This window comes from Cyprinodon variegatus, unplaced genomic scaffold (genome assembly GCF_000732505.1).
Source record: "Cyprinodon variegatus isolate N-32 unplaced genomic scaffold, C_variegatus-1.0 Scaffold545, whole genome shotgun sequence".
In the NCBI taxonomy this organism is placed as follows: domain Eukaryota; kingdom Metazoa; phylum Chordata; class Actinopteri; order Cyprinodontiformes; family Cyprinodontidae; genus Cyprinodon; species Cyprinodon variegatus.
This window is the reverse complement of record NW_015150998.1, coordinates 4,832-32,368: the sequence shown is the minus strand read 5'-3', so window position 1 is coordinate 32,368 and position 27,537 is coordinate 4,832. Positions and strand designations below refer to the sequence as shown.

Below are 27,537 nucleotides of genomic sequence, written 5' to 3'. Positions count from 1 at the left end.
TACCAATGAAAAAAATAAAAGTAGGAAATCTGAAGGTTTAAATATTGAGTTTGTACATTTTATAACAAAAAAATCTTTAAAAAAAAGGCACAAACTGTTTAATGTTTAACTGTAGAAACATCTAGAGATATAAAAAAAGAAATTCCAAAATCTTTGTATCCAGCTTAAAGTGGAAGTAGGGTGATGGAGACTATTTTTCTGTGTTAATGACTCCTTTATCCTTGTTTAACTGGGACTCTGACTCTTCCAGGGCTGCACTGGGAATATCTTCACATGCTTTTTCTGCTGTCATCTTCTCACCAGCAGATGGAGCTGCCACATCATGACACTAGAGGAGGCACACCAAACACTCAGAAATACTCCATTAAACAAATGCATTGGCTTTATTGGAATGTCAGATACCACTCAAACAAAAATCAGTACAATGAGCTTTTAAAACATACAAATGCGGTAATCCTAATACTCTTAAAGCGCCGCTGCTTTTTATTTAATGCTAGAAAGGCAGTTTTAAGCTTTAAACTGTTAGAGCTGCATGCTTGTTACGATACAAAGCAAAGTGCTGAGCACGGGGATGGAAACACGCTGACGTTTCGTCTGTCTTGCTTTGCCTTTGGTGGAAACGTCCGGCGTGCTCTCAGTGGCAGCAGGGAAAGCTGTTTTATCTGTACAGTTGAGCCTCGTTCAGTTGGCAGCATAAACTGAGGTTAATGTAAGATCTGGGGTGGGGCCAAGCAAAATGAAGTGGATAGGGTTTAACTGACTGCAGGTGAGGCATGCATACCACATAAGTTCAATAAGCTGGTGCAGGTGTGAGGGAGTTGTGGAGGTAATGGAAAGGGGTGGGGCTTCTTCAACGGTGGGGCTGGTGAGCATCAGGGTGGAAATGATGAGAATTAGTAGGTGGCAGATGACTCTAAGGCTCGGCAGATCTGGGCAAACACCTCATGTGGCGAACGCTCGGCGTCGATCTGCAGACAGAGACAAACAGAAGCCTATCAGTGTCTCTACAGAGGGCTCAGGACAACGATTATAGCTGCAGCGCTTAGAACTGGTGGCCTCAATACCAGTCGTGGCATTTAAATACTTGCACACACGCATGCATACACCTTTCCGATGTGGCATTTGAAACATTCAGCTCATTTATAGAGCAGCGGCTCATCTGCAAACAGAAGGTCTGGGATTTCTGATTTGCCCTCATGTTACTGGGAACATCAGGGAGGTTTGTGAAGCCGGCAGTGAGTCAGGCATTGCCTTTAAGGTCAGCGCTGACTTTTAAAGTAGCAATAATATCCCCAATTATCCAACTGTGGTGTGGAGATGATAGAGAACGGCTTATATGTTGGATATATATATATATATATATATATATATATATATATATATATATATGAAGAAAGTCGAAAGCTAGAAATGAATGCCATTAGAAATAAAGCTTTGGTGAAGGAGAACAGGAAGGCAACACAGTGTAAGTCCCACTATAACCAGTAGGTGGTGACTGCCAGGTAATAAAACCATATTGGGAAGAGTTCCACAAACACTGAAAATATATTCAATGTAAAAATTCCATTCAAATGTGAAACGTTGTACTTGGGCAACTTATATTTAGAATAAGGAGTAAAACTGCAGGCTGCTCAGTGGCGCAGTGAGTAGCACTGCTGCCTTGCAGCAAGAAGGTTCTGGGTTCAGTTCCTGGCCAAGGGTCATGCGTGTGTTTTCTCCGGGTACTCCGGCTTCCTCCAACAGTTCAAAAACATGACTGTTAGGTTAATTGGCTTCACTGCAAAAAATCTAAATCTAGATAAGTCATTTTTTTTCTTAAAATAGGTGCATTTGTTCTTGAATTGATGAGGTAAAAGAGACATTTTGCCAATGGAACAAGACCATTTACACTTAAAATAAGAAAACACAATTGCATTGTCTTATTTCAAGTGCATATTATCTAATTATCTTATTTTAAGAGTAAAAATACTCATTCCATTTGCAACCTATCTCATTAACCTGCTCAAATTAAGGATAAATACACTTAATTTAAGAAATTTTTACTTATTTCTAGATCGTTTTTGCAGTGTTCTCTAAATTCTCTTTAGGTGTGTGTGTGCGTGAATGGTTGTATGTCCTGTTTGTCTCTGTGTTGCCCTGTGATGGACTGGCAACCTGTCCAGGGTGTACCCCGCCTCTCGCCCATTGACTGCTGGAGATAGGCACCAGCACCACTCGCAACCCCACTTGGGATTAAGCGTGTTAGAAAATGGATGGAATAAAACTGCTGGTCTTTACTACTGGCAGCCATCACAAGGAAATGGCTAAAACCAGATCCACCCACAATCGATGAACTGATTGAAATTTTTCACCAGATTTATGCCATGGAAAAGATTTTTTTCCCCTCCAAGTTGAAAAGGGCAAATTTGATAAGATCTGGACCAAATGGACAGAGTATATAAAACAATTAGATCCGACTTCATTTGATTGTTCTTGTGAATTATGTGTCCTGCTCTTTTATGTTGTTGTGGTTTTTATTGCTCCAGGTGGTGCAATCCCAATTATTGTTCAATTCTGTTCATTTTTGTTACCGTTCAAAACTAAAATTAGCAATAGTCTGTAAAAGAAAATACAAGAAAAGCAGTATGAACCAAATTGCTTGGACCTTAAATGAGTAAAACTTTAATTATAATAATAATAATAATAATAATACATTTTATTTAAAAAGGCGCCTTTCTGGACACTCAAGGTCACCGTACAAAAACATAAAAAGTGTCAGAAAAAATAAAAATACTAATTATAAAGACATTTACAAACATTTAAAAAATACAGAGGCTGTGACAGTGAAATTGATATTTTTAAAGAGAATAAGCAATCTTGAACAGATGGGTTTTGAGTTGCATTTTAAAACGGAGAATTGAGTCCGTATTTCGAAGTTGGGGTGGTAGAGAGTTAATAGAGAGTAATTAATGAATGTGATGGAAATCTGTCTATCTAAATAACAAAATAATTACAAAAAACAGTCGGTGGCGACTCTTCTGTCTGTGCAAAAAACTGACCTCAGTAGCATTTCTAATAAAGTAGAATATCCCCCTTTATTCTTCATCCACAAACAGATTTCCTTTCATAAAATTAATGGTTTAAAGTTTTAGCTTCACAAAAGATATCCATATAAACCTTCTACTTTAAGTCAATGGTATTTATGCCCTGTCAAGATAGATCTGAGAAAATGTAAAATTCGTTAAAGATTTCCATTAAACATTTATGTCAAACTTAAGTCCCTCAGGGCTGGTGTTCTCCAGCTTTTCTGTGTTCATCTGCCTCAACACGACTGAATGATATTATTAGATGATTAGCAGATGTGCTGGGCCAAGGAATCCACTAACAGTTTCAGGGCACTGCGACTAAAAGGAATGGAGTGTGGTATGTTAGCTTTAAGGAATAACTTTCTAACTAAAAAAATTGATAGCCTAAATTGGGTTTGCTGCTGTATTGGTTGGATAGCTGCCTCTTTTTGCTCTCACAAACGGAAACAAAACACCAATCTGTAAACATAAGGAACTCTTCAGATACACCCATCTACCTTGCAATCTTGATCTGAATAAAATCTAAAATTTAATTAGGTTTGTAACTCTGGGTGTGTTATTTTTTTTTTTAACCCCAAACGATAGGCTGTCAGTATCTTGGAATAAATGTAATAAACAGCCAAATGTATTTATTTTATTTAATCAAAACCCTTAAAACAGTTTACTGAAATATTAATGAATGTTTGATAAGCGGAATAAAATACCAGTATTGGCCATTATTGGAATGGATCAGCTGATGCAGAAATAAGCCATCGTGTTGGAACAAAACAGTTTTAAATAGCACATATTGGATTTTAAGTGGAGAAACAAGGAATTGAACCCTCAACCTGGCTTACCGTTTGGAGCAGGGTTTTGCGTTCATAGTAAGCTATGACGGCCTGGACATCGCTGCAGAAGTTCTGGGCCCTCTTCTGCAGGGCGTTCTCCCTGTCGGAGGAGGAGGAGGATCTCCTGCGGTTCTGCATCCTGCTGGACATGGTCTCTGGAGAACAGCTCAGCAGGACCACGGCACTCGGTTCCCCCATCTGATCCCACAGCAGAGCACAAAGCTGAAAACATCTCAGTGGATCTGTACAGCGAATGCTCAGCTTGTTTCATATAACAATACCTCGTTGTGAACATCTTATTTCTATCAGGTTTCTTATTCTTATAAAAATATTAGAATATCTTGTATTCACAGCTTTGGGTCTGACTGTGCTGTAAGGCTGAATCATTCGCTTTCCTTCTTTTTGGTCCAATATATAACTTGCGTCTGACTTTCCTATCTTTTATTGATGTTTCTGACCACATGTCAGTGTGTGCACCGCCTTGCCTTGGCCTCGTACTCCTCCGCCTGCCTCAGGTCTCTGGGGAAGCCACTGACAACCAGACCCTTTCCCTGTCGCATGGACGACACCACTGCGTCAAACAGCAGCTCCATCAGTGTCTCCTGGACATAAAACATGAAAAAATGTTTCATCATAAGATGAGTTCATTACACCTTTACATCTATATGTTTGTAGTTTGTTTGATGGAATACATGTATTTTAACCGAATGCTGCATATATTTTGAACAAACATATGCAATCAATACAATTTAACAGCAAAAAATTGTCCTGAATATAAGATTTTCGTTTCACTTTCCTAGTAAATTGGAGGTAATTCTAAGTAAAGAATGGAGCAAAAAACATAATTAATCATCGTTTGATATATTAAGTGAACCTAAGAGCCACAAGCTGGTCTGGAAATCTCAGATATAGAATATGAAAACAGTGATCATATCTCAATACACCTGAAGCTGAAAGTGCAGAAATCTCATTTTTAACATCAAAATGTAGAAATTAAAAAATAAAACTGGTCCAAGGGACCTATCATTTGCAGTTCTTTTTGTCATATCATTTATTTCATAATAACATATATTATCATAAATTAATTTAATACTTATTTAGTATTTAGCATTGGCTTTGATTATTTAAGAACTATTTTTCCTCTTACAATGACTTCATTGATATTTTGTCACACTATGTAAGAAAGTTTGAAAACCACTGCCCAACAACGTAGGACTCCTCACTTTATTCCTTTATTCCCAATTTCAGCCTTCTGACACAGTAAGTTCCTTTCCTTGTTGTTATCTGGGGTACAGTTGTTTCTGTCATGATCCATATTTCTAGATCACTCACAGTTCAGTATATATATATATATATATATATATATATATATATATATATATATATCCTGTACATGTTATATATAAGATATATATTCTAGATCTATCCAAAATATAGAACTTTATCTTGCTCCATTACAAGAGAATGGCACAAAATACTTTGAAAAGCTATCTGGAAAAAATCAGTTGATAAAAGCCTAATATATGCTGTAATTAGCAAAAAGTAGGGATGTTCCAATAAAACTTGTATGTTTCTGATACGATACCAATATTGTAGCTTTGATCGTTAACCAATACCAATATTGATCTGATATATCAGCACTAATCAGACGTATTTTTATCACTTTTTTTTTTTAGTGCAACATGTCAGAAAAGGCTTAAAGTAATATTACTGTAGTTGAAAATAAGATTCAACAACATTGGGTATGAGAATTACAGACCCATTTGTTATAAACCAATGTGCTATATAAGCTCCTTCACCGGACTTTTCTCCAAAACCATTTCTGACATAAACTCTAAACACATATGAGTAGAAGCAGAGTTTTCGTATCAGCTTGGTAATATCAAAGCTTTTAGATATATTATTACCACATTAGCATCATTGAATTTGATGCTTTTGGATGTGGCTCAACTGTGTTTTTCTGTCAGAAAGTAATTATAATATACACATATAAATGTTTGGTTTGATTAAGATGTCTGAGCTTCTTTTCAGCCTTCAGTTCAACTGGTGGCTGAGATTTATGTGACAAACTCACCATTTCAGCAGTTGACCCTGATCGGCAGAGTAAGCATTAGTCTCCAGGTCCCCAGTCAAAATGCTTCAAATCATGAGCTTCATAGAATAAGTCAACTCTCCTGGTACAAGTAGTGATTTTTCTTTTTCTAACTCCCAGGAGAGCCAGACATGATGATTTTATCTTACCACAAAATAAAACCCCTAAACTTTGGCAGAGGGAGATTTCTGTGATCTATTCAGCCATAAAACCTTGAGAGGTGCCCTTTGGTAATCCCACTGTGGGATTATTAATCTGTCTTTTAGATTTCAGCTTTTCCTCCTCTCTAATGTCTCAATCTGTATGTGTGTATAAAAGAAAGCATAGTGCAGTTCTCATGTTGGAAAACACACGGGACATGGCTTTAATGTGCCGTAAGAAGCTTAAGCTTTAAAGCGTTCAGCATTTTCCTCCAAGTTGATAAATCAAATTAATCTGGGCGTGGGAGGTTTTTCTATGACCTGTAAAACAGTTCAGGGCAGCAACTGTTTATGCTGTCCACAGGCGTGATTAATGTTTGGTCTTAAAATTGACAGAGAGAGATGCTGGGAAAGACAAACGGCTCCTTTGTTATATATCATTTCATTGTATTAATTTATATTATAAACATAGTGAAATAACTGTATGTACTGTGACATTACTTCAGTTTTTATAAAATATTTACACATTTCATTATTTTATGGTTTACTTAATATAATATTATTTTAGTTTTTCATTTTTAAAATATGTTCTTAAATGTATAGATAACAAAATAAATAGTACAATTATGTATTTAGTGGGATATTTATTTCATTTTGTCCCTTTTGGCTCTCCATAGGCCTCAGGGGTCACAACACATTGGGTCTCATGCAAAAACCATTGGTATAAACAAATTAGTTCTTAAACTGTTCATATGCGTGATTTAGGAGAAAATGTCATAATCACCATTTTTCTCCTATTTATAATCTTCTCTCAGGAACAAACAAATTATATGAGTGCTCCAGACTTGATGTAGGAGTGTTGCGCAATCAGTTAGCTCTTATCCCAACCTAGTTTTTCTCTAAATGATATTTGTTGTCACTTAGAAACAATTGTCAATTTTATTAGACTACATTATTATATATTGTGCAACCCTGCAATAATAAATTACCTTTTTATTCAGTGATGACAGACCTATGGGTTATTACACCTGCAGCTGGCATGTCGGTATGCAGGGGACTCTAGTTTAATTTGTTGTAATTTTGTCAAAAGAAAGAACAGTCAGTGAGCTCTATTTGAGATCAAGCTACTATTAAAATAACATTTGGAACAGAAAATGGATAGAAAGTTCAGCAATGTGTTGCTGCTGGAAACTCCTCTAATGGTAAGACTTGTATTCATTTCACTCCATGGCGCTGCCTTGGCTTCGTAATTACATAAGATGTGGAATGATTGAGTCTGTCTGAAATGATCAGATTAGAGTTTCCCAGTCAGCATTTTATTTTTATGCATGAGAGAGATGGAGAGCATGATGAAGGGATGACAGATGTGTTCTAGAGATGTGCAGTACAGGTGTTTGTGTGTATTAAAAGGAGATCAAGCAGAATGTTGTCTTGCTGTGTGATGGAGAACTCCTATTAAACATTTACATTATATGTTGCATCTCTTGCCTCCATCAATATTTTTCATCTACAGTTTTAGGATTAAATTATTTATTTTTTTATTCATTTTTTTTTTTTTATCTAACTTTTGTAAGTGCAACCACATCATTTACAGCTCTCTCCACTGCTCGGCTTTTACTGGTGCTTTAATTCTGCTGCCAAGCTCTCAGTCAGTAGAATCTCAATCTCCGAACCTTTAAAATTTTTCTTTCTCGTCTTCAAAGTCATCTCTGTGACTGAACACCTTTAAGTGCTGGAAGTCATAGCCTTATGTCGGGGCAGTAATGATGCAGGTTTACATTCCTCTGGAACGAGCGCTCACTTACGCAGGTGGACTGCATCAGGTTTCTGAGGATCATTTACAATATTTTACTGAAGAATGTTTGTTGAATCTGATGCTGTGTGTTTGTAAAAGCCCACAGTAGGAGAAAAAGTAAGAGAAATGTACAACAAGATAACGAAACTGTTGCATGAGGCCCAATGATTAAAAAAATGGACCTCCTCACCACCCTAGGAGTCTGCTCCACCCTCTGGGGGCATGTTACTTTAGGAATCCCTGTCATACTATACCTAACTTAGTTTATATGCAGGATTTTAAAGCAATTACAGGAGGGATAAACTGCTACACAAAACTGCAATGTATAAACATAAATATTACATAGGTTCAGTGTAAGATCAAACACAATAAAACCAGAAAAGCCTAAACAAGCAATAGGGAGGCTCTGCCCTCTCTGAGCTTCCTCCTAGATCTTGGTACCTGCAGGAGCTGCTGTTCAGCCCACCTGAGGGGCAGAGAGAATGAGTAGGGACATAGTACAGCTTAGAGAAATACAGTAGGGTGAGATTATTTAAACATTTAAAACAAAAATAAGAAATTTAAAATGAATTCTGAAATACACAGACAGACATAGGAGTGAGGCCAGAAAGGTGATTATTTGCTTAGTTTCTGGAACAGCAGTTCAAAGATGTGCAGCAGCATTTTAAACCAACTGAAGATGAGAGTGAAGACTGACTCACTCCAACGTGAAGTCAATTATAGCAATCTAGGCGAGGCAAAATCAAAGCATGGATCGCCGTTTCAGATAGCTGCCAGGACAGAAGATTTAACTTTTGCTTACTGACTTTAATGATAAAAGCAGGACTTCACAACACCTCTAATTTGGCAGTTCATCTAAATTAACTGTCTTCACTGCAAAGTTGTCTAAAAATAAGTAAACATTATTAAATTAAGTGTATTTACCCATAATTTGACTAGGTAAATAAGATGACTTGCCAATAGAATTAAGTATTTTTACTGTTAAAGTAGGATAATTAGATGATATACTCTTGATATAAGACAATGTAATTGTTTATTCTAATTTTAAATGTAAATTATTTTGTTCCATTGGCCATTTAGATTTCAATTTGCAGTGCAACTTTAAACCCAAAAAGTTTCCTTTAAATATTCTGTCAGGTTTCTAAATCAACAGTGTTTGACTCACAGGGCCACTCGGTCACATTAACAACAATGAATATTCTGAGATTTTACTGATATTTAGTGTAAGCAAGCAGCAGTGGTTAAACGATAAAACTGAACACTGAACTTTATTCTTCTTGAAAATTCAAAAAAGTTCGCTCGCAGGATCGTCAGGAAGGTTTTATCTTTCAGCAACTGAAATAAAATGAACAGAATTGATACTATATCTTTATTAATTCAATGTGTATGACTGGTTTTAGTGTTCTATCAAATTCAGACTTCAGATGAACCTGCAGATAACCTGATGGAAGTTTTTTTGATAATTGTTTTTTACATGAACTAAAACCTCACATTGCAGCCGTTTTAATTTAGCCATAAAGTATTCAATATTGAGGCGTAATCACGCACAAACTTTTTTGCACTGCATTTACTGGTAAATATGATCAAATATTGGTGTTCTTATTGCTCTGAGGTGCACCATCCTCATTCGCTTTAGCTGAGCATAAAGTATATACACTACAAAAAATGTAAACCTACATTTTTCTTAGAATATGTCTTTCTCTTCTTGAATTTGTAGGTAAGTGAGACACTTAGCCAATGGAATAAGACAATTTACAATTAAAATGTGAAAAAACAACTGTGGTCTCATATTTCAAGTGCATGTTATCTATCTGTCTTATATTAATGGTAAAAATATTAATACCATTGGCAAATCATCTTATATACCTACTCAAATACAGTTATTTTAAGAAAATGTACTTGTTTTTAGATCGTTTTTGCAGTGAAGAGAAAAGATGAACATGGAACCAACATCCAAAGACTTTACATGCTGCGTTACCCTGAGTCTGAGGACTCGATGGAGCAGCAGGAATGTGGAGAATAAGTGATCCTTGACAAAGAAGGCTACCAGGCTGGGCTATAAAACCAGTGCCAGTAGTCAGTGTGTGCAACCTGCAGGTCATCTAATAAAAGATCCTCTATTTCTGTTCTTTCTGTTCACCATGTCATTTGAAACTTTGAAAGAGTTCCAAGTGATTTCTATACCTACTGTACATGTAACAGGTGCTTACTTCTAATAACAGCTTCCAGTTGAAATAATACCAGGAGAGGCAATTTTCACTTGAATGCTGTTGCCGTGATCAGACCAAGTTAGCTCTCACTGTGAGAGAAATTGTCATCTTCAGGCCACGAAATCCTAAACAAATCCCTCAGAGGGAGGTAGGGAACATCACAAGGGCACGAATCAATAGTTTTCTAAGTCGGAGGATAAAAAGGACACTGGAGGTCTGGATGGAAAAAAAAAAAAAACAGCTAGTGCACTTTTATATATGAAACCCCCCAAACAAATGGATCTGAGCTGATGTTCAGATGAGGTCCAGATCTTGTGTCTTGAATACTTAAAATAAGAAAAAGAGTGAGTGCAAAAACCAAAAAATCAATATGCACTTATATTGACATTTATACTTCATGGTTTGGTAGAAAAATATAAATTCAAACATGTTTATTGTCGGCAGGGCTTAATTATTGTCCATTGCAGAGCTTTTTCAAGGCACAGCACAGTGTGTTACACAATAAACCTCACCAATGGCGTCAATCAACATCCAATCAGTCTCCTGTGGTGAAAAATTGCAGCCCTTCAGGCTTGAGAAGTCAGGATTCTCATTCTTGGAGAGTAATTGTTATTTTAAGCAACAAACTTCCTCATCCTGATCGAATCTGGTGGTTCTTTTCCATCAGTTATTTTGTACATTGCCAGAAAGTGATGGATTGATTTTATGTGGGCTTCATTTTGCTATCAAAGTTGGTGGGAGATGAAGAGAGGTCCCAATGCCGCATTGATCAGTTTGATATTTGTTGCTATTTGGGATGACTTTTTTCAATTGACTCCTATGAAATACAGAAGAGAGTGCCTGTCTGCAAATGTGTGTTTTATCATCCAATCAGGAGGTAAAAGGGCAAAAACATCTTTGCTACCCGAAAATAGACAAAGCACTTCTTGCTGTTCATCTTTCAGAAGATGAATTTATTTTATTAAACGAATAAAAGTGATCGGTTGGTCACTGATTTGCATCTGACTAGGAAAGTGCTTAGAAGGATGGACCTCCATGTGGTTAAAAGCATCAGCGCTCCAAGTGCAGACTGCTCTGGCGTGAGCCGACTGAACTAAGACTCCTGAAATAAATAAAAAAAATGAGCAGAAGTGAGATTGCCTCCAATTTAAGCTTGTTTTATGATTGCAAGACCTGGATTCCTCCCTGTTTTCAGTGAAAATGTCTCTGACCCTTTTATTTCTCGTTTTGAAGGGCTAGATTTAAGCATTCTGACCCTTTTTTTTTCTCGTTTTGAAGGGCTAGATTTAAGCAGCCTACCCTTTTTTGTCTCCACTACGCCTACATGCAAAGAAGAATTGGGACACCACTAGCCTCAATGGAACGCGCAAAATTTAGGGGTAGGGCTAAGAAGTAAGGCAAGGGGTGTATTGACATTGGGCCTTAGTCTTGTCAGAAGTAGCCACACTAATATGATGAACTCATCATTTGGAAAGTATATATTTTTTCTCACTTAGGTAATCGGTATCTGATATCAAAGTTGGTTTAATATGACAAATGAGGAAATGACAAATCTTATGTCATTACAGTATTGGATTATTTCAGAGCCTTTAGAGATATAGAGCGACAGTGGCGTTGGATGTAGGAGTTTGCCCTGAAATCGAAGGGTTGACGGTTCAAACCCTGACTCCGACTTTCAGTGTCGTTGTGTCCTTGGGCAAGACACTTCACCTGCATTGTCTACTGATGGTGGTCAGAGGGCCCGGTGGCACCAGTGTATGGCAGCCCTGCTTCTGTCAGTGAGCCCCAGGGCAGCTGTGGCTACAATGTAGCTTGCCACCATCAGTGTGTGAGTGTGTGCGTGAATGGGTGAATGAATGTAGTGTAAAGCGCTTTGGTCAAGTCTCCTGACTTGAATAAAGGCAGTATATAAGTACATACCATTTACCAAAAAGAAAAATGTTTTATTAAAAAACAGAATAGTTCTGAGGCTAATACACATGAGCTGCAACGCAGACAGTTACAGGAGATCCTGAAACAGGTTGTTATTGTAAACCTATGAGACTGTGATAAATTTGGATACTGCAAACCTTGCAAATCAGAGAAAACTATAGTGATGGTAATAAATATCACTGATAGAGCTTCACTATTTGTCAAATTACTGCATTAAGATTTACGATTTTTGGCCACCTTTATGAAGAATTGGCTCATCCTATTTTTAATCAAGAGTGGAGTGCACAACAGCAGCAGCTGTTAGATTTACAGCAGTAAATGTTGAGAGCACTTCTAATGCTCTGTGTGTTGCCTGTCTGCTTCCATAAACAAGAAGAGTTTTTTCGGTGTCTGCAGACATGAAGATATAGTTCCAGGAGGATGTCAGTTCTGCTTTGATGCACATGTTTGGATCTTCTCAGTGTGTGGCAATGAGGACACCATATCTGGTTTATGCAGTGGGTTAGTGAATGTTCCCCATAAATACACTCAGACATCCATGCCATCCCTGACTGGTGAACTATAGAGGCGATCGAGCTCTGTGTGAGACAGCTTAAGCTGTCCTGAGTCTGTAATATTTTCACTTCCCTCTAATATTTCATAAATTAATCTTTGGGAGGAAAGCTTATCTGATCCGTGGCAGCTAGGAGATAAACCAACACCGAAACCAAATGCATCATTAATCTTTCATGTCTTAGTTTGTAGACTCGGTTCTCTGCTTTTTGTGGATTTTGTATTTCGCGATCCTGCAACATGTTTAGGCTTTGATTTTTCCTGTTTAGTTCAGAAATTTCTACTGCTTATATCTGCTCCAGACCTGCATCTTGCTGATGTAAGAGATGAAAAGAAATTCAGAAACTCAGCTTTCTTTAATTTTATTTATTTTTTATGGAAACTTCTGAATCCCTGATTAGCCTTTATTAAGCTTAGTGTGTTTAATTCTATTTGGGGAAAAATGTTTGTTGTAATTTTTGTTATAGATTAATTTAAGATGAATCAAAACTAACTTTGGGCTAATCAGACAATTACTTCCAAAATAATCTGATATTTAAATCTAAACAGATGGCCCTATGTCTTTCATTATAGACTTTCTAGGCTTAAATGGTCCACATATCTTTCTGGGTTGCTGTTCATCTATGTCCTAAAGTCACCTTGTAAGCCTGAAATTGGACTGATTAAAATTCATATTTGTATTTTTAAAAACCACACTGCTCCTCCTTTATCTGAGATTCGACTATCCAATGGACCCTCCTTTCCAGAACCCCAGAGTAGATCTTACCAGGGAGGCTTAAGGGTGTGATTCCTCTGTAGTTTGAACACACCCTCCAGTGTAGGGGGACCACCACCCCAGTCTGCCAATCCAGGGGAACTGCCCCTGATGACCGTGCAATGTTGCAGAGTCACGTTAACAAACACAGCCTCACAACATCCAGAGCCTTAAGGTTCTCAGGGTGAATCTCATCCGCCCCCGGGACCTTGCCACCAAGGAGCTTTTTAACCACCTCAGTGACTTCAGCACCAAAGATGGGAGAACCCGACCCAGAACCCCCAGGCTCTGCTTCCTCAATGGAAGGCATGTTGGTGGGATTAAGAAGGTCTTCGAAGTATTACACCCACCATCAGATAACGTCTCGAGTAGAGGTCAGCAGCACACACCTTCCACTACAAACAGTAATGGTACAGCACTGCTTCGTGCTCCTTAGATGTGGACCAAATCACTTTGAAGCCATATGGAAGTCTTTCTCTATGGCCTCCCTGAGGTCTTCCCATGCCTGAGTTTTTTTGCCTCAGAGAACAGCCGAGCCAACTGCCACTTAGACTGCCCTAAACATCAGCTGCTTCCTGAGTCCCACAGACCAATAAAGCCGGTAGGAAAGCATCAGTTTGACAGCTTCCCTCATCATTGAACTACGGTCTAGGGTGTCCAGGTGCCAAGAGCACATATGGACACTCTTATGCTTGAACATGGTGTTCGTTATGGACAATCCATGACGAGCACAGAAGTAAAAAACTGAACACCACTCAAGTGCTGTTCATGTGGGCCATTCCTCCCAACCCCGCCCCCCAGGTGTCACTGTCATTGCCCAGGTGAACTGGCCCAAGTGGCTGGGAAGAGAGGGATGTCTGGGCTTCCCTATTGAAGCCGCTACCCCCGTGACCCAACCCCAGATAAACAAAAGAGGCTGCATGAATTTGTATTTTGATATTAACCCAGGCACAATTCCCTATTATTTCACCTATTTCCTCAAATAAAAGAGTAGAGATGACTGTACAGCATGATGCAGCCGCCACCATGCTAACAAGTGATAGAATTTGTGGCTTTGAGATTTAAACAGCTCAAACTTCCTTTTATTTTAAAGTAAAACTTTGTTTTCTCCCTAAAACTTATGCTCTCCCAAAATCAACTCTATTGAAAATGTTTAGACTACTCTCTGACTTATTTTCCTTTAATCCTTACTGCAGCCCTGTGCTCAGTCGTCACCATGTTTGATCAGGACAGTCATTACTGCTGCCCAATATGCTCAAACGTGCTTGTGAGTGGGTGCCTGATTATAGTAATTAATTGATGGATATAGCAAATAACAAGTAGACACCAATGAACAAGACCAACAACTATAAAAGCTTTGAAACAAAATATAATTGAACATGGAAAAAAAAGAGACGCAGAGATGCCTTTGGGAAATCTCTATTTTGCCTCTTTATAGTAATTGGCAGAACAATTAAGCACGGTAAAAAAAATACCAGCATGTTAAAAATATAGTAGTAGCACATAATGTCTAAAATAAACATTGCAGACATTTCTAATTTGGGCCCAAACCAGGTCCCAGTCTTATAAAGTCTAAGCAAGAAGACTGCATGCATTTTCCCCATTGTAATATTTTGTTCCTTTGCTTTTATATTAAATTGAATTTTAAGTGACACATATTAAAGTAGTTCTAGCAGTTTGCCCACAAAGCTGTGAACCTAAAGGGCAAAATGAAGATAAAATCCAGAGAGGACAAACGATTCAAAAACTGTATTCAGGTTCACAGTATCTGCAGTAGAACTGAGCATAAAAAGCCCAACAGGGCTAAGCTGACCAGTTCACAAGGACTTACTAGTCTCTATTAACTAAATTTTGACCCTGAAGGGAAAAAGTCTTACAGATTGACTACAACTGCAACATACATAACTGTTCATCCTAATTAACTCTGTCTAAATAAAATAGTCTAAAAATATTTCTTCAGATTTCACCTAAATACTAAATAAAGTAAATTAGAAAAATGAGTTCTGCACAACTTTTAAGACATGATTGACTACCTGAGCTGACCATTGGTAAAATAAAAGTGCTAATCAAAAAAAACAGCCAACAGGACCAAAGTAACTCTGGAGGAGCTGCAAAGATGTACAACGCTCAGGTGGAAGAATCCATTAACAGGACAGTTAGCCAGTTTGTAGCAAATTGGGTTTTAATATTAGAGTTAAACCTTGTTTATCATTTGAGGAGAGGAAATGTCATGGTGCTGCAAGGTTTTGGCCCATTTTAGATTGTGGTGACATGATCTGTATGCATGCATGTCATACTGCTTGCATAGGCTGGATTATTTGTACCATGCAGCATTACGGTTCATCTCTGGTCTAGGAGCCCTAGCTCACTATTTTCTTCTATACACCCATGTTGGTTGGACTGATCCGTCCACCTGCAGATTCCGCATTGGTATATTTTTATTTATAAAGCCCCTGACCTTTCTATCTCTTATCTCTAATTGTTAGAAAACTTCCAAGGGGTTATCATCTGTGCTCAGACAACTTCATTCTATTTTCTGTGCCCAAGGTTCGTACTGAGAATGGGAAAAAATATTTTCAGTTTTCTGCTTCTTCAGATCGAATCAGCAGCAGAATGACCTAAAGTTGACAGAAATTGTTTCTTTTATCAGTTTGTACATAAGATATTATTTTGCAAAGGCTTTGATTAATATTGATAAAGTGGTGTTCTGCTTATGTATATATGTCATATTATCTATATATATATATATGTTATTAGTCTTGCTCAGGTCTCTCTTGTAGGAGATTTGTAATTGCAAAGAGACATACCTGATAAATAAATGATACAAACAAATGCAGGCAGGAATCTACTACAAAATGTGAAATTTGCTCTTTGAAAATGAAATGTACTGTTTGTAATTCAGTTCTGTTCTGTTTTATGCTGGTCTATCACAATAAATCCCAATGCTTTCAAAGTTAAGTTTTTCTTTGTAGCGGAACTAATTGCAATAAAGTTTATGGAGCAATATGTGTTTGAATTATCATTAGGAACCGAACTAACCTCTGGCAATTTCTCTCCTCTCTCCAGAACGTCCCGCAGGTGGCGTCCTCTCTCACTGTGACCTTGCAACTCGCCACATAACAGGTCGCCCAGGGTGACGCGGCGAAGACCAAACCTCTCCTCCATCCGTTCGCACTGCACAGCCTTACCAGATCCCGGCCCACCTGACAGAGGCAGATGAAAATCACTCAATATCCTCTGCAGCCACGAAAAGGAACAACAGGGGCAGGATGAAGTGGAGGAAATTGAAAGGTGAGAGAAGAGCATAAAAAGGCAGACAAGAGGATGGTGAGAGTGTTCAGCCTTATAGTGGGTATTAAAGTGTTGATGACACAATATTGACATTTTCTAGTATTTTTTTCTAGAGCAAAACATTTAATACGAATGATCAATGTAATAATTTTAGGGGGGGCAGTGTCGGGTGGATGATAATCTCCCGAAAATGATGATGGATGATGTTTCAAAGCTAACTGTTATTAGCTTCTCTAATAGTGAAGTCAGAGCCTAACTTAATGATAATAACATGGCTCTGCTTTCTATCTTCAATTCAAAAATATGTTATTAACCCCAAAGGGAAATTAAATGTTGCAGTAATTCATATTTTGTTTTTTTAAATCAATTAGTTATACAGTAGATCTTGATAGCTGTAGGCATGTGTTTGAAAGATCTGTGATTTGAACAAGGTCCAGAGGAATGTATGTTGTGTTTTTTATAGAGGTGATATTTTGGGCTGGAAACAGGCAGATCTAACAACCCTGGCAGTAAAGCACAGGCTAGCTATACCTTTAAATGGTAAATGGCCTGTACTTATATAGTGCTTTTTTCAAGTCGGGAGACGCTTTACACTATATTCAGTCATTCACCCATTCACACACACATTCACTCAGTAGGCTGGAGGTTTGTTCTGGGTGGTTTTGTCCTGGAGAGTGTGATGCTTCCATATTCCTCAGCATAACTGATTTCAAAACATCCTTCTTAACACGAGCAAACTGATTTAGAAAACCTTCCTCTGAGTTCACTGGGTGGAGAAATACAGTTTTGCTGCTTAACAAAATTAGCTAATAAAATACGACATTTGTATATTTTATTTCTCAGTCTGTAATTGGATAATAAACATTGAAATATTTTTGTGGCAACTGTTAAATCACCCAAGTTTAATTGCTTGTATAATTCTTCAACATAATTGGTTGAAAAGCATTATTAATCAATTAAGAGTTAAAAGAAAGAAAACTGTATTTTAGGGAATTTAGATAGTTTAAGCAGGTAATTTATTGGGTGAAAAATACAGGTGGAGCCTAATAATTAGCAACAGTAACTTAATTCACTAAGTGACATCAATGCAGTTTAACACAATGACTAATGTGTTCAAGGCTTTATTTGTTAATAAAGGTTTTTTGCTTACAGCTAATAAAAAAAAAACACTTTTAAAGTCAAATATTAAATGTGACAAATAAATTAATAATATAATTTCAACACAGGAATGTAGGCTGTGTGAAAAGTGTGTTTAAAACCTGCTTATAGATTATAATTTCCAAAAGGTATTTTTGATCTTTGCCTAATCTGAATTCCTGTTTTAATTAGGAACTTAACACAGATGAAACTGATTCACTTCACTTCTTTTCATTGTGTTTTCTGCGACACCCAAAGTTTTTTTTTTTGAACAGTCATTCTTTTTTCTTCCCCATCAGCAGCTTCCAGCAAAACTGTATCCTCACCCATGCTATGCATAAATATAGGGGCTTTTTATCTCTTTATTTCCTCTGTAACCAACACCCTAGTGTCATGACACTCATCTTTTAGTCACTAGCTTTGTCAAACATCTGCTTTCCTGTACACCAAATTACAGGCTTTATGTATAAGCACACAGTCGATTTTGTTGCCATGTACAGTAAACATTGATAAGCTTCTGAGCTTTTCAGGTTATTCTGGTGTTCCCATCTACTGCCATGGACCTAATAAAGTCCAAAAATATATAGCTGGCTGTAACATTAAGCAATTATGTCATACTATCCTCCAGTCCAGTGTTGTAGCATGGTGAGGGATTGATAAACCACCTTGTTTTATGAGAGATAAATTACTCTGTCACCATTTTAGAGCCATCATTGTTCAATGTGAATAAAAAGCTGATCATATTTACCTGAGAATGAGCAGAATTAGCTTGGTGGTGGAAGTAAACCGACAATATGAGTGAAACTTGTCTAATCCTGGTCATGTCTGTTCTAATTTCACAATATTCCCTTTTAGCATTCCTATTAACATACCGCTACTATTTTTGAATGTATTAAGTAAACGTATTTTTCCTAAAACTCTTTTTCTGGTGCTCACTCAGAGCACATCTCAGAAGGTTTTAATGTACAGCTGAAAGCTGGTAAAATCATTTACATTTTACTATTTGGCTGTATGCAGCTTTCACACACAGATGGCCTCCGCCGTTCTCACAGTAGATCACACTTTGCTTGAATTTAGATGAGACTAATATTTTACAAATTATAAAACCAGGGAGAAAAAAAGTGTCATTTACATATGAATATGCACAAATAAAGCATTTTCTGTCTGGCAAATTAATCATACTATTGGTTTAAGGTCAGAAAAGGGTGGTAGAGTATGGGTTATAATGCTTAGTGTTGGTTCAGGTGAAATGTAGAGCACTGCTAAGAAGCTTGGTGAAGCAGCGATCTATCAAACGCAGCCTGGGGCAAAGTAATACAAGTTGGTGCTTTACATTTATCGATATCCTTGACTCCCTGCTCTCAGCTCACATTCAGAAATAAAAGTCCTCATCTCCATTTCCTCAGAGAGAGCAGACTGATATGAGCTGGCCTGGAGTTACTGACAAGATCTCTAGAAACAAGGGGAGGGGAGATTATAGATTTGTCTGTTGTGCTTTCATCAAAAAGGCAAAGATATAACCTGCTAATAGCCAGAAGGTCATAAGCAGGTAATTCAGATTTGATCAAAACTATACATTAAGAACAAGGAGAGGCTTTTTATCAGAGAATTTATGGAGAAATAGGAGAATTCTAACATTATATTATCTTTCTTCTTAATTATGCACACTGACCAAAATGTTGAATGTTGAGTGATTTGGAAGTCAGTGCACATGCAGACACGCTACATCTTTACAAAACGGTGTAGCAAATACTAATGTTGTGCGAAGAAATTTTTCTTTTTTTCTTTTTTTTTTTCAAATTTTCTATCCCTAATACTATCAATACCTTTTTACCTTTGTTTAATTTTTGCAACCTAATTAAAATTGATTCATGATTATCCACAAATTAATTTAGATGACGCTCAAAAATGTTTATTCCTCCAAACAAACCAATGAGAAAACAATATATACCTTTTTTTATTATGGTAAATCCTCTCATGAAAATGTACAATTGTAATATTTGAGATTATACAAGTTTTTTTTTTAAAAGAACAAAAATAAAACATAAATTAATCAAAATTTATGGGTTATCTGCAGAAATTTACTCCTCAGGGGCTTTTACTTTCCATAACCTGCAATGGTGTTAATACTCTGTCATAGTTTTTATGTGGTTACAGTTCAATGCAGCAATATATTCTAAAAAAACATATACAAAATCTATAGTGCAAAGCATAACAAAAAAAAAAACACTTCAGCCAGGAAAATCACATGCAATTATATCTATTCTGCTATAGTTTAGTCTGTTCTGCTAAATTCTCCATTGTCATATAATATTAATTGGTTTTCTGTAGGATTTAAAGATTTTCAGAAAAACTGAACCTTGCAAGGTGATTTGAGTGTCAGCACATTGGTTCATCCTGTTTCTAGTTTCTCTCAAGGTTTGAGAATCTCAAATATTCAAGAATGTGTGTGAACTCTCCAGATATAAAAGGACACAAGTTGGCACAAAGGGAAAGGAATGAAGAAGAGTGATGCTACGAAAGCAAAGCAAGGTCGACATTAATGCGTGAGGTATAAAGGAAATCACCTAATTCTATTACCTTAATCTGCTCTGTTGAATAATAATTTCCTTCATGTTTCAGTGGGTAATATTCAAATCTAAATGAGTCTAAATAATAAATGGGTTGAAGCAGAGATGGGCTTATTGCCTCCACTAATTGGGATGCCTCAGGTATTCACATAAGTGGAGATGATCATTGGCAGTGAAAGCTCTAGGGAGCAAATACACACACCCACCCACACACGCACACAAGGATAAGTGAGAACGTTTATTGAGGAATGTGAGGGTTTGATAAAAATGACTCATCACTCCATCTTGCTTTGTATTAATTGTAATTTTTCAGTAATAATCTTTGACTCTTTGGCTTCTTGAGCTTTTAGGTGTTTTGAACCAATTTTAATTTTACAATCCATTTGTATCTATTGTAACTTTATGACCTCTACATTTTGTTTTTCTTAGTAAAATATTATAGTTAAAAAACACTGATTACCTAAAATGTGGTTATCTTGCATGATCAAAACAAAAACTGGATATAAGGTTAACTGAAACTGCAAAAAATCATAAAATTAGTTTGGTACCTTTTAGGTTATTTAAGACAAACAATACATATAGATCTACAGCGTAGAAGGAAACCACCTGTTCTTTATTTGGTTTTAATTACGTTTAAACTTCATCAGGTTATAGATGGATCATGATGGATGCATCTTTTCACAAAACCTAAAACCTGAGAATATTGTATGTAAAACTATTTACACCACATGATTCAGAAACAGGGCTGCTCCGGGGTGCAGTTTGTAGCACTGTTCCAGGTTAAATTCCCGTCCTGGGGTCTTTCTGTATGGTGTTTGCATGTTCTCCCCAAATATGCGTGGGTTCTCTCCAGGTACTCCAACTTCCTCCCCACAGTCCAAAAACATGAGTGCTAGATAATCTGTTTCTCTAAATTGTCCTTAGGTGTGTGTGTTTGCATTGATGTACGCCTCTCTGTTGCCCTGCGACAGACTGGCGATCTGCCCAGAAAGTACCCTGCCTCTCGTCCATAGACTGCCGGAGATGGTAGCTGCACTGCGACGCTGACAGAATAAGCAGGAGAAGTTGGATGGATGATACAGAAACACATCTCTAGCAGCAATAATTGAAGTTTTTGTTCCTGTACATCTATAAATATTTTACCTTATTGTAAGGACATTTTGCCCTGATCAAATGCCCATGTACATCACATCATGAATATGAACCATTTTATTTCAGAGCTATTGATTGATTGACTGATTAATTGATTAACTTTATTGCTCTCACAGAAGAAAAATGTACTTGTTACATCAGCTCAAATAGTCAAAAAGAAGAAGAAGGTGCCAAAGAAAGAAAATGTCTTTAGGGCTACAGCCCTAATGGCGAACACTTATTCTTTTCTGCTTTGGCTAAAAAAATCCTTTCTAATTAGGACATTTTGAATGCATCTCTTTTCACAACCATTTTTTGGTGTGTGATGTTGGTCGTTTTGTCTCGTTAAGCACTTATTCAGGAGTCGTCACGTGAGGCTGAAATGTGATTTTAACCGAGCTATTAGCAACCCATTTGTTTTCAGTGGAAATCTATATTACCGTAAATTGAAGCTAACACTGTTTCTGTAACATAAGAACGCTGAAAACGGTTTCCTTTGTTCAGAACATAATGGCCGTCAAATTTTGTCTATTTAGATTTCTCTATGCTTATAGCTTTCTGATGCCATTTCTGGAATGAAAAAGTCAAATTTTTATATGTTCAACCCAATTTACAATTCCTATATGATTTTGTACTTTCAGAGCTATTTTGATTCAGTTTTTATAGTACTAATATAGAACAGTATACATTTATAATGTATTCATTTTTTTGTTGCATACAAATTTATATAAATATGTATTTTTATACAAACTGTAAAACATCTATTTTTGCTAAGATGACCTCAGTTTAAACCTTTTAGGTCAGTGATGCATAAACAGTGGCGCCCTGCAAATATTTTCATCACAGCCTGTTTAAACAGGGCTGTTTTATCTATATGGAAAATATTAAATACTCAGAAAACATAAACCATAAACATTTTCATAAACATTAAACCTTGTTAGAGTTTCAGCCCTGGAGAAACTTAAAATATGTGTTATGAGATCTGATCAGCGTCCATCGCTGCTGGTAGGCTGTTTTGAGTCCCTTTGCACAGAATGTAAACAGGTAAATCCTCTCTGATCTTAATAAAGAGTGGTTTGTCTGACTATTTCAGAAACTGATGGAGAGCAAGACGAAAAAGCTTTTCCTGTTCTGCAGCACATAATTAGAGGAAAATGTCACCCAGGGTATAAAGGAAGAGTCACCCAGCAGACACGGATGTGACTCTGAACAATGTTTGTGCCGCTTAATGAGTGGGTGGCCACTCCAGCTAACATTTCTCTCATTTAACGACTTTTCTGTGATGCAGAAAATCTAACTAAAAATACATAGGCTTCTCTTAAATAGGCTAACTCCTTCATTTAAAGCTACTAAATCCAGTTTAACATGCTCAAGCTGCTGCTAGTTGAACACAGACGTGGCTGCTAATATAAGATGGACTGGCCTTTATTGGACATTTAAAAAAAAGTAGTTTCCAAAGTAAACTCCTTTTCATACTGTCAAATATTAAGTCAATATTAATATTAAGTCATAAGTCAAATATTGTACCTCTATCAGGCGAGTTTCCATTCCTTCCTTTTTATTTTGAAGCTCTACTTTGAACTATCTAAATGTTAACAGTTCAAAGTGGAAATATATGCAATTTTTAAAATTGGCCTTAAGCTTTTGATTAGGAGTGTATAATAGGTGTAAACAAGATGATGTCCAGCCCTCAAAATGCTCAGGATGTGGATTGACAGAGTGGATCTCAGTGCCTGAGTTTAAGTAATTTTTACTTTTGTGGGAAGAATGTGATTATTTCAGTCTATATGACGCAGGGGGAGAGGCTGGTGGTGAATCTGTGTCCCATGATTGTTTTGTAGCTCCATCAAGCGGGCAACCAGTCCCATTAGTGGGATCCAATGGGTATACTTTGGGTATATTTTTTATGTATTTTTTTTACTTTTTTCAAGGCTGCACTTAAAAAAAAAAGTTCTTAACTAAACTGTTCTTAACTAAATTTATTTTTAACACTTTTACACTTGTGTATACGAAATAAATCAGTCTAAGTATAGTGGGATTAGCCTAGTTTTACTAAGACTACAGGTTACAGATATGTTTTGTAGAGAGAGGAGATGGCATTTAATGTTTAATTATTTAGTTATGTTTTGGGCCTTTGTATCGTTCAGTAGGTCCAGCCAGAGATCAAACATGTGGATGCCCAGATATCTGAAAGTCGTAAAGGTTTTCCCATGTGGCCCAGTCTGCTTTCTAAAATCTTCTGTCTTTTTGGTGTTTTGTTGAACAGCAGAGATGTACCCCATGTACTGTATCCCGTTTCCTTTGTATCTGAGATGAGCCTAACAGTGATTATGTCATCTGAATATTTGACGCTGGTCTTTTGGTGATACATTTTTATTTTTGTGCACAAATGTGAATAGACCCCTCAAGGCCCTATGAAGATCTCTGAAGCTGTTGAGAGAAACCCTGTACCCACAATAGTTAGAAAGCCGCTCAAAGAAGAAAATTACTCCATCTAATCTAAAAGCAATAATTAAGCGAGGTTACAAATTAAAAAAAGGTCTTATGAGCTAAAATAAGGGATGGCTTTGATAAACATTTTTTGATTTGGAGACAAAAAGGGGCAGCTGAGAACACCATCTGGATTGTTCGGACATCTCTGGTCTAGAGCATAGGGAGAGGGAAGCTGTGCGATACTTTGGATATAAAAGTGTTTTAGATTACGAACCCATCATGAAGATAACCTTTGGTTTCTTCTGTTCTTTGCAGTAACCTGTTGGAAGAAAAACAAAACAGTCATGTTTAAACATGGAATACAAACCAAGACAAATTGTATCATCGAGGCTGATGATCTCTCTAAATATGTCCATTCTGAAGCTTAAAATCAAGTCTGGACTCTTAAGCCATTCAGTAACAACCTCAAAGTCATTGTGAAGGTCACATTAGGGGATTAAGAAGTGCAGAGAATTGACCTTTGATAAAAATGTCAACCCCAGTACACGAAAGCTACAGATGGTATTCTACCAGATAGAACATGCTCAAAGAAACCACATTTTCTGTGGCTGAATATTTACAGAACCTGACAGGACTAACATGAAATTAACTTTGACTGAATTCAATTATAAGCCCTTTAACTATTTTGATATTAGGTCATTTCAAAGCAACACATATGCAACAGCTGAAACTTTAACAGTAATGAAGGACATGGGGTTATGGTAAAGCCGGGGCCTTTCTGAGATTACAAATTGACCCTTTGCATATATGGGGCCCACACTGATTGCAATCCTCTCCCTCGCAACCTGTCAAAGATTAAGTGGGCATTAAACAGGAATAGACAGGTGTGCAGGGTGCACTTCAGCAGAGTATAATACCATATGAATTCAGAAGAAAATCATAGAAATATATATATATATTTGACAGAATAAGACTGTCTTGTAGGAACATGTTGAGTAGAGGAGTAGCTGCTTATTACTCATGAAGTAAAGTTAATCCAGACTGATATAAACAATCTGTGTAAGTGAAGTTTTAACCTTTGAGGCAGGTCAGGTCTCTTTGGAAAAATGCTCATTTACATGGCTTTCTTTTACTACTTTATATTTGTATGTAAAATTGTCACTCAATTATTTTTATGCAATGATTTTCAGTGGCTAGTGCATAATGAAAAACTTTTAATTTAAAATGTCTTTCATTCTTTTGTCGTTTAATGCACTTTGGACTGACTTGCATTATGGATGGTGCTTTTACAGAGCTATTTATTTTCAGCCCTCTTATTTCTGTTATTAATATTCATTTAACTAAAAGTGCGGGGTTCAGCTGCTACACTGTAAAAAACAAAAAACAAAAAAAAAAACTGCCAAATTTACCCCAGAAAAGTGAAGGTAGCCTTTTGCACCTAGTTTGATTGAGTAAATTTACTCAAATTGTGTTATTAAAGTGTATCTTGTTGTAATAGCTACAATATGTAACACCAAGAGAAATTAGGTAAAATCTACCCAAACTAGCCAACAGGGCCGCACAATTAGTCTAAATGAAAATTACCACCTTTTTTTTAAACAGAAAAATGGGAACAATATTATTATGATATACAGTTAAACTTAAGGAACTAATGTTGAACATCGCACAATTTTCTTGTTACAAGGTTTTATTTTTCTAAATGGTTCTGTAAAGTTAATTCCTGGCACAGGTAGTAACTGCCTTTGAAAGCAAAAATCTTTGGATACATATCTTTCTGTTACATTTTGGTACCTTTAACAAAAAGGTAGGATTTACACATTTTAATCTAGTCAATTTGCAAATTATTCAGTAATTATTAGCAAAATAAGCATCCTGTTGACACAGAAGCTGGGAGATATGGAAGTGCTGATGTCTATGGGCATCCATCCGAGTAACAATGCCGATCAGAACCTGAGCAGATCTTCTATCTAAATTAACACTGCAGAGAACCAAAGGCAGAATGGGCTCACAACAGAAAACTTTTAACTGCCTGGTTTGGATTCTAGTTCACCAAGTTATTGTCGAAGACAACATTTGTCCTGATGTAGCCTAATCCTTTGGACTGGATAGATCTTTATCAATCACCACCCTATGAACTCAGCTGGTAAACTGTTTTTTTTGTTTGTTTGTTTTTTCTTTTTAATAAATCTACTATCCTACTAACTTCAGTGTTTTGGCAGTTTTTTGGCTGTATTATGACTAAATGTTACTTATACCGGTTTCTACATATATCTAATATTGCAACAGAAGCATGGAGAGAACAATAAGAGAAGTAAATCATCTTTTTCAAATCCTTTAAATAGCTCATTTATCTCTTTAACATTGAAACTATTTGCAGGTATCAGTGTTTCTTTCTTTAAAAAAATCCGTAAAAGTTTTTTGTATTCATAAAAGATTATTTTCTTTATCCATGTAAATCAGGTGAAAACAAGAAGGGGAATTAACAGAATCCGTCAATTCTTCTTACATTAGTATTTTTCTAACTTTTTAATAAAATATTTTCTTTTCATTGAGAAAACCATCTCTTTATAAGTAGTTGTAGGATTTAAAAAAAAACACACCGATTTTTGATTATGTGGATGGTTTCAATATATGCTCATAAAAATAATTATTATTAATAAATTCAGGCCAGGTTTGATCAAATTACTAGTTGATTTAACAGAGTCAGTTTAAACTTAAATTTAGGAATGAAACAAGATTACAGCCTCGGTGCATCATGTATATGCAAACCTTTAACCACCATAAAGCATACATTCAGAGCTTTCTGTCCTTTCAGTTTGTTAGGAAGATGAAAGGACATCATGTCTCACTCACATTCAACAGTAAATCAACCCACAACTTTCCCTAGATATTAGCCTGTCAATAATGTTGATGCAGTGAAAACAAACCCACACTCACATAAGCTACAGAGGTCCATTCAAGGATCTGGTCAATAATGCTAAATCTACATGACATTTAAAGTATCTCCAGGGAACAGGGTGTTTCTGGTGAAATCAGCAGCTGGGATATGAGCTTATCTAATGAACTTACCTTCTGTGGCTCCTTCAGCATACCCAATATTGTCCTCCTCATCAGCCTATAGAAAAAAGAAGAGAATATGTTAACAGTTGACCGTGAATTCAATTTCCTTTAAAAATCCAGACAGCCTTGTTAAAAAAAAAAAAAAAAAAAAAAGTTTAAATGCTGATTGGTGTCTGCATTCAACTTTAATTGTGAATTGTTTTATTCATATCCATTATCATGATTTATGTATAACTGTATCTTGTTTTTAAACTATTCATCATTTTCTTGTTTTGGGATGGCCTCTCTACTGCCTGTTAAAACCTCCTTAAAGATGGATAAGTTCAGCTCCCTTTGTCATTGACTCTCCATGTGAGCTAGCTCTCATGGTTTCTACTAATCTGCACCTGATTGGTTGACCGACTGAGTTCTGAAAGTTAACTCTATTGCAAATCCTTTATTGAACTCAACAGACATTAAAAAACATCCCTCTGGACTACTTGTCAGCTGCATTGCTTTTTTACTTAATTAGAAGCACCAGCCATAGTTATTCACTGCAATGTTATACA

At 36.6% G+C, this 27,537-nt stretch overlaps 1 protein-coding gene across 1 annotated transcript; it reads right to left on the bottom strand.

Annotated features, from left to right (window-relative positions):
* Nucleotides 1-379: 379 nt before the first annotated feature.
* On the bottom strand, nucleotides 380-27,044 carry LOC107095422 (adenylate kinase isoenzyme 1-like; the record flags this gene model as incomplete). The annotated part of the gene is made up of 6 exons (XM_015391513.1): nucleotides 380-968; nucleotides 3,902-4,090; nucleotides 4,378-4,494; nucleotides 16,407-16,570; nucleotides 24,204-24,248; nucleotides 26,999-27,044. Coding segments are annotated over 6 exons (636 nt in total), but the record flags the coding sequence as incomplete, so codon positions are not given.
* Nucleotides 27,045-27,537: the final 493 nt, after the last annotated feature.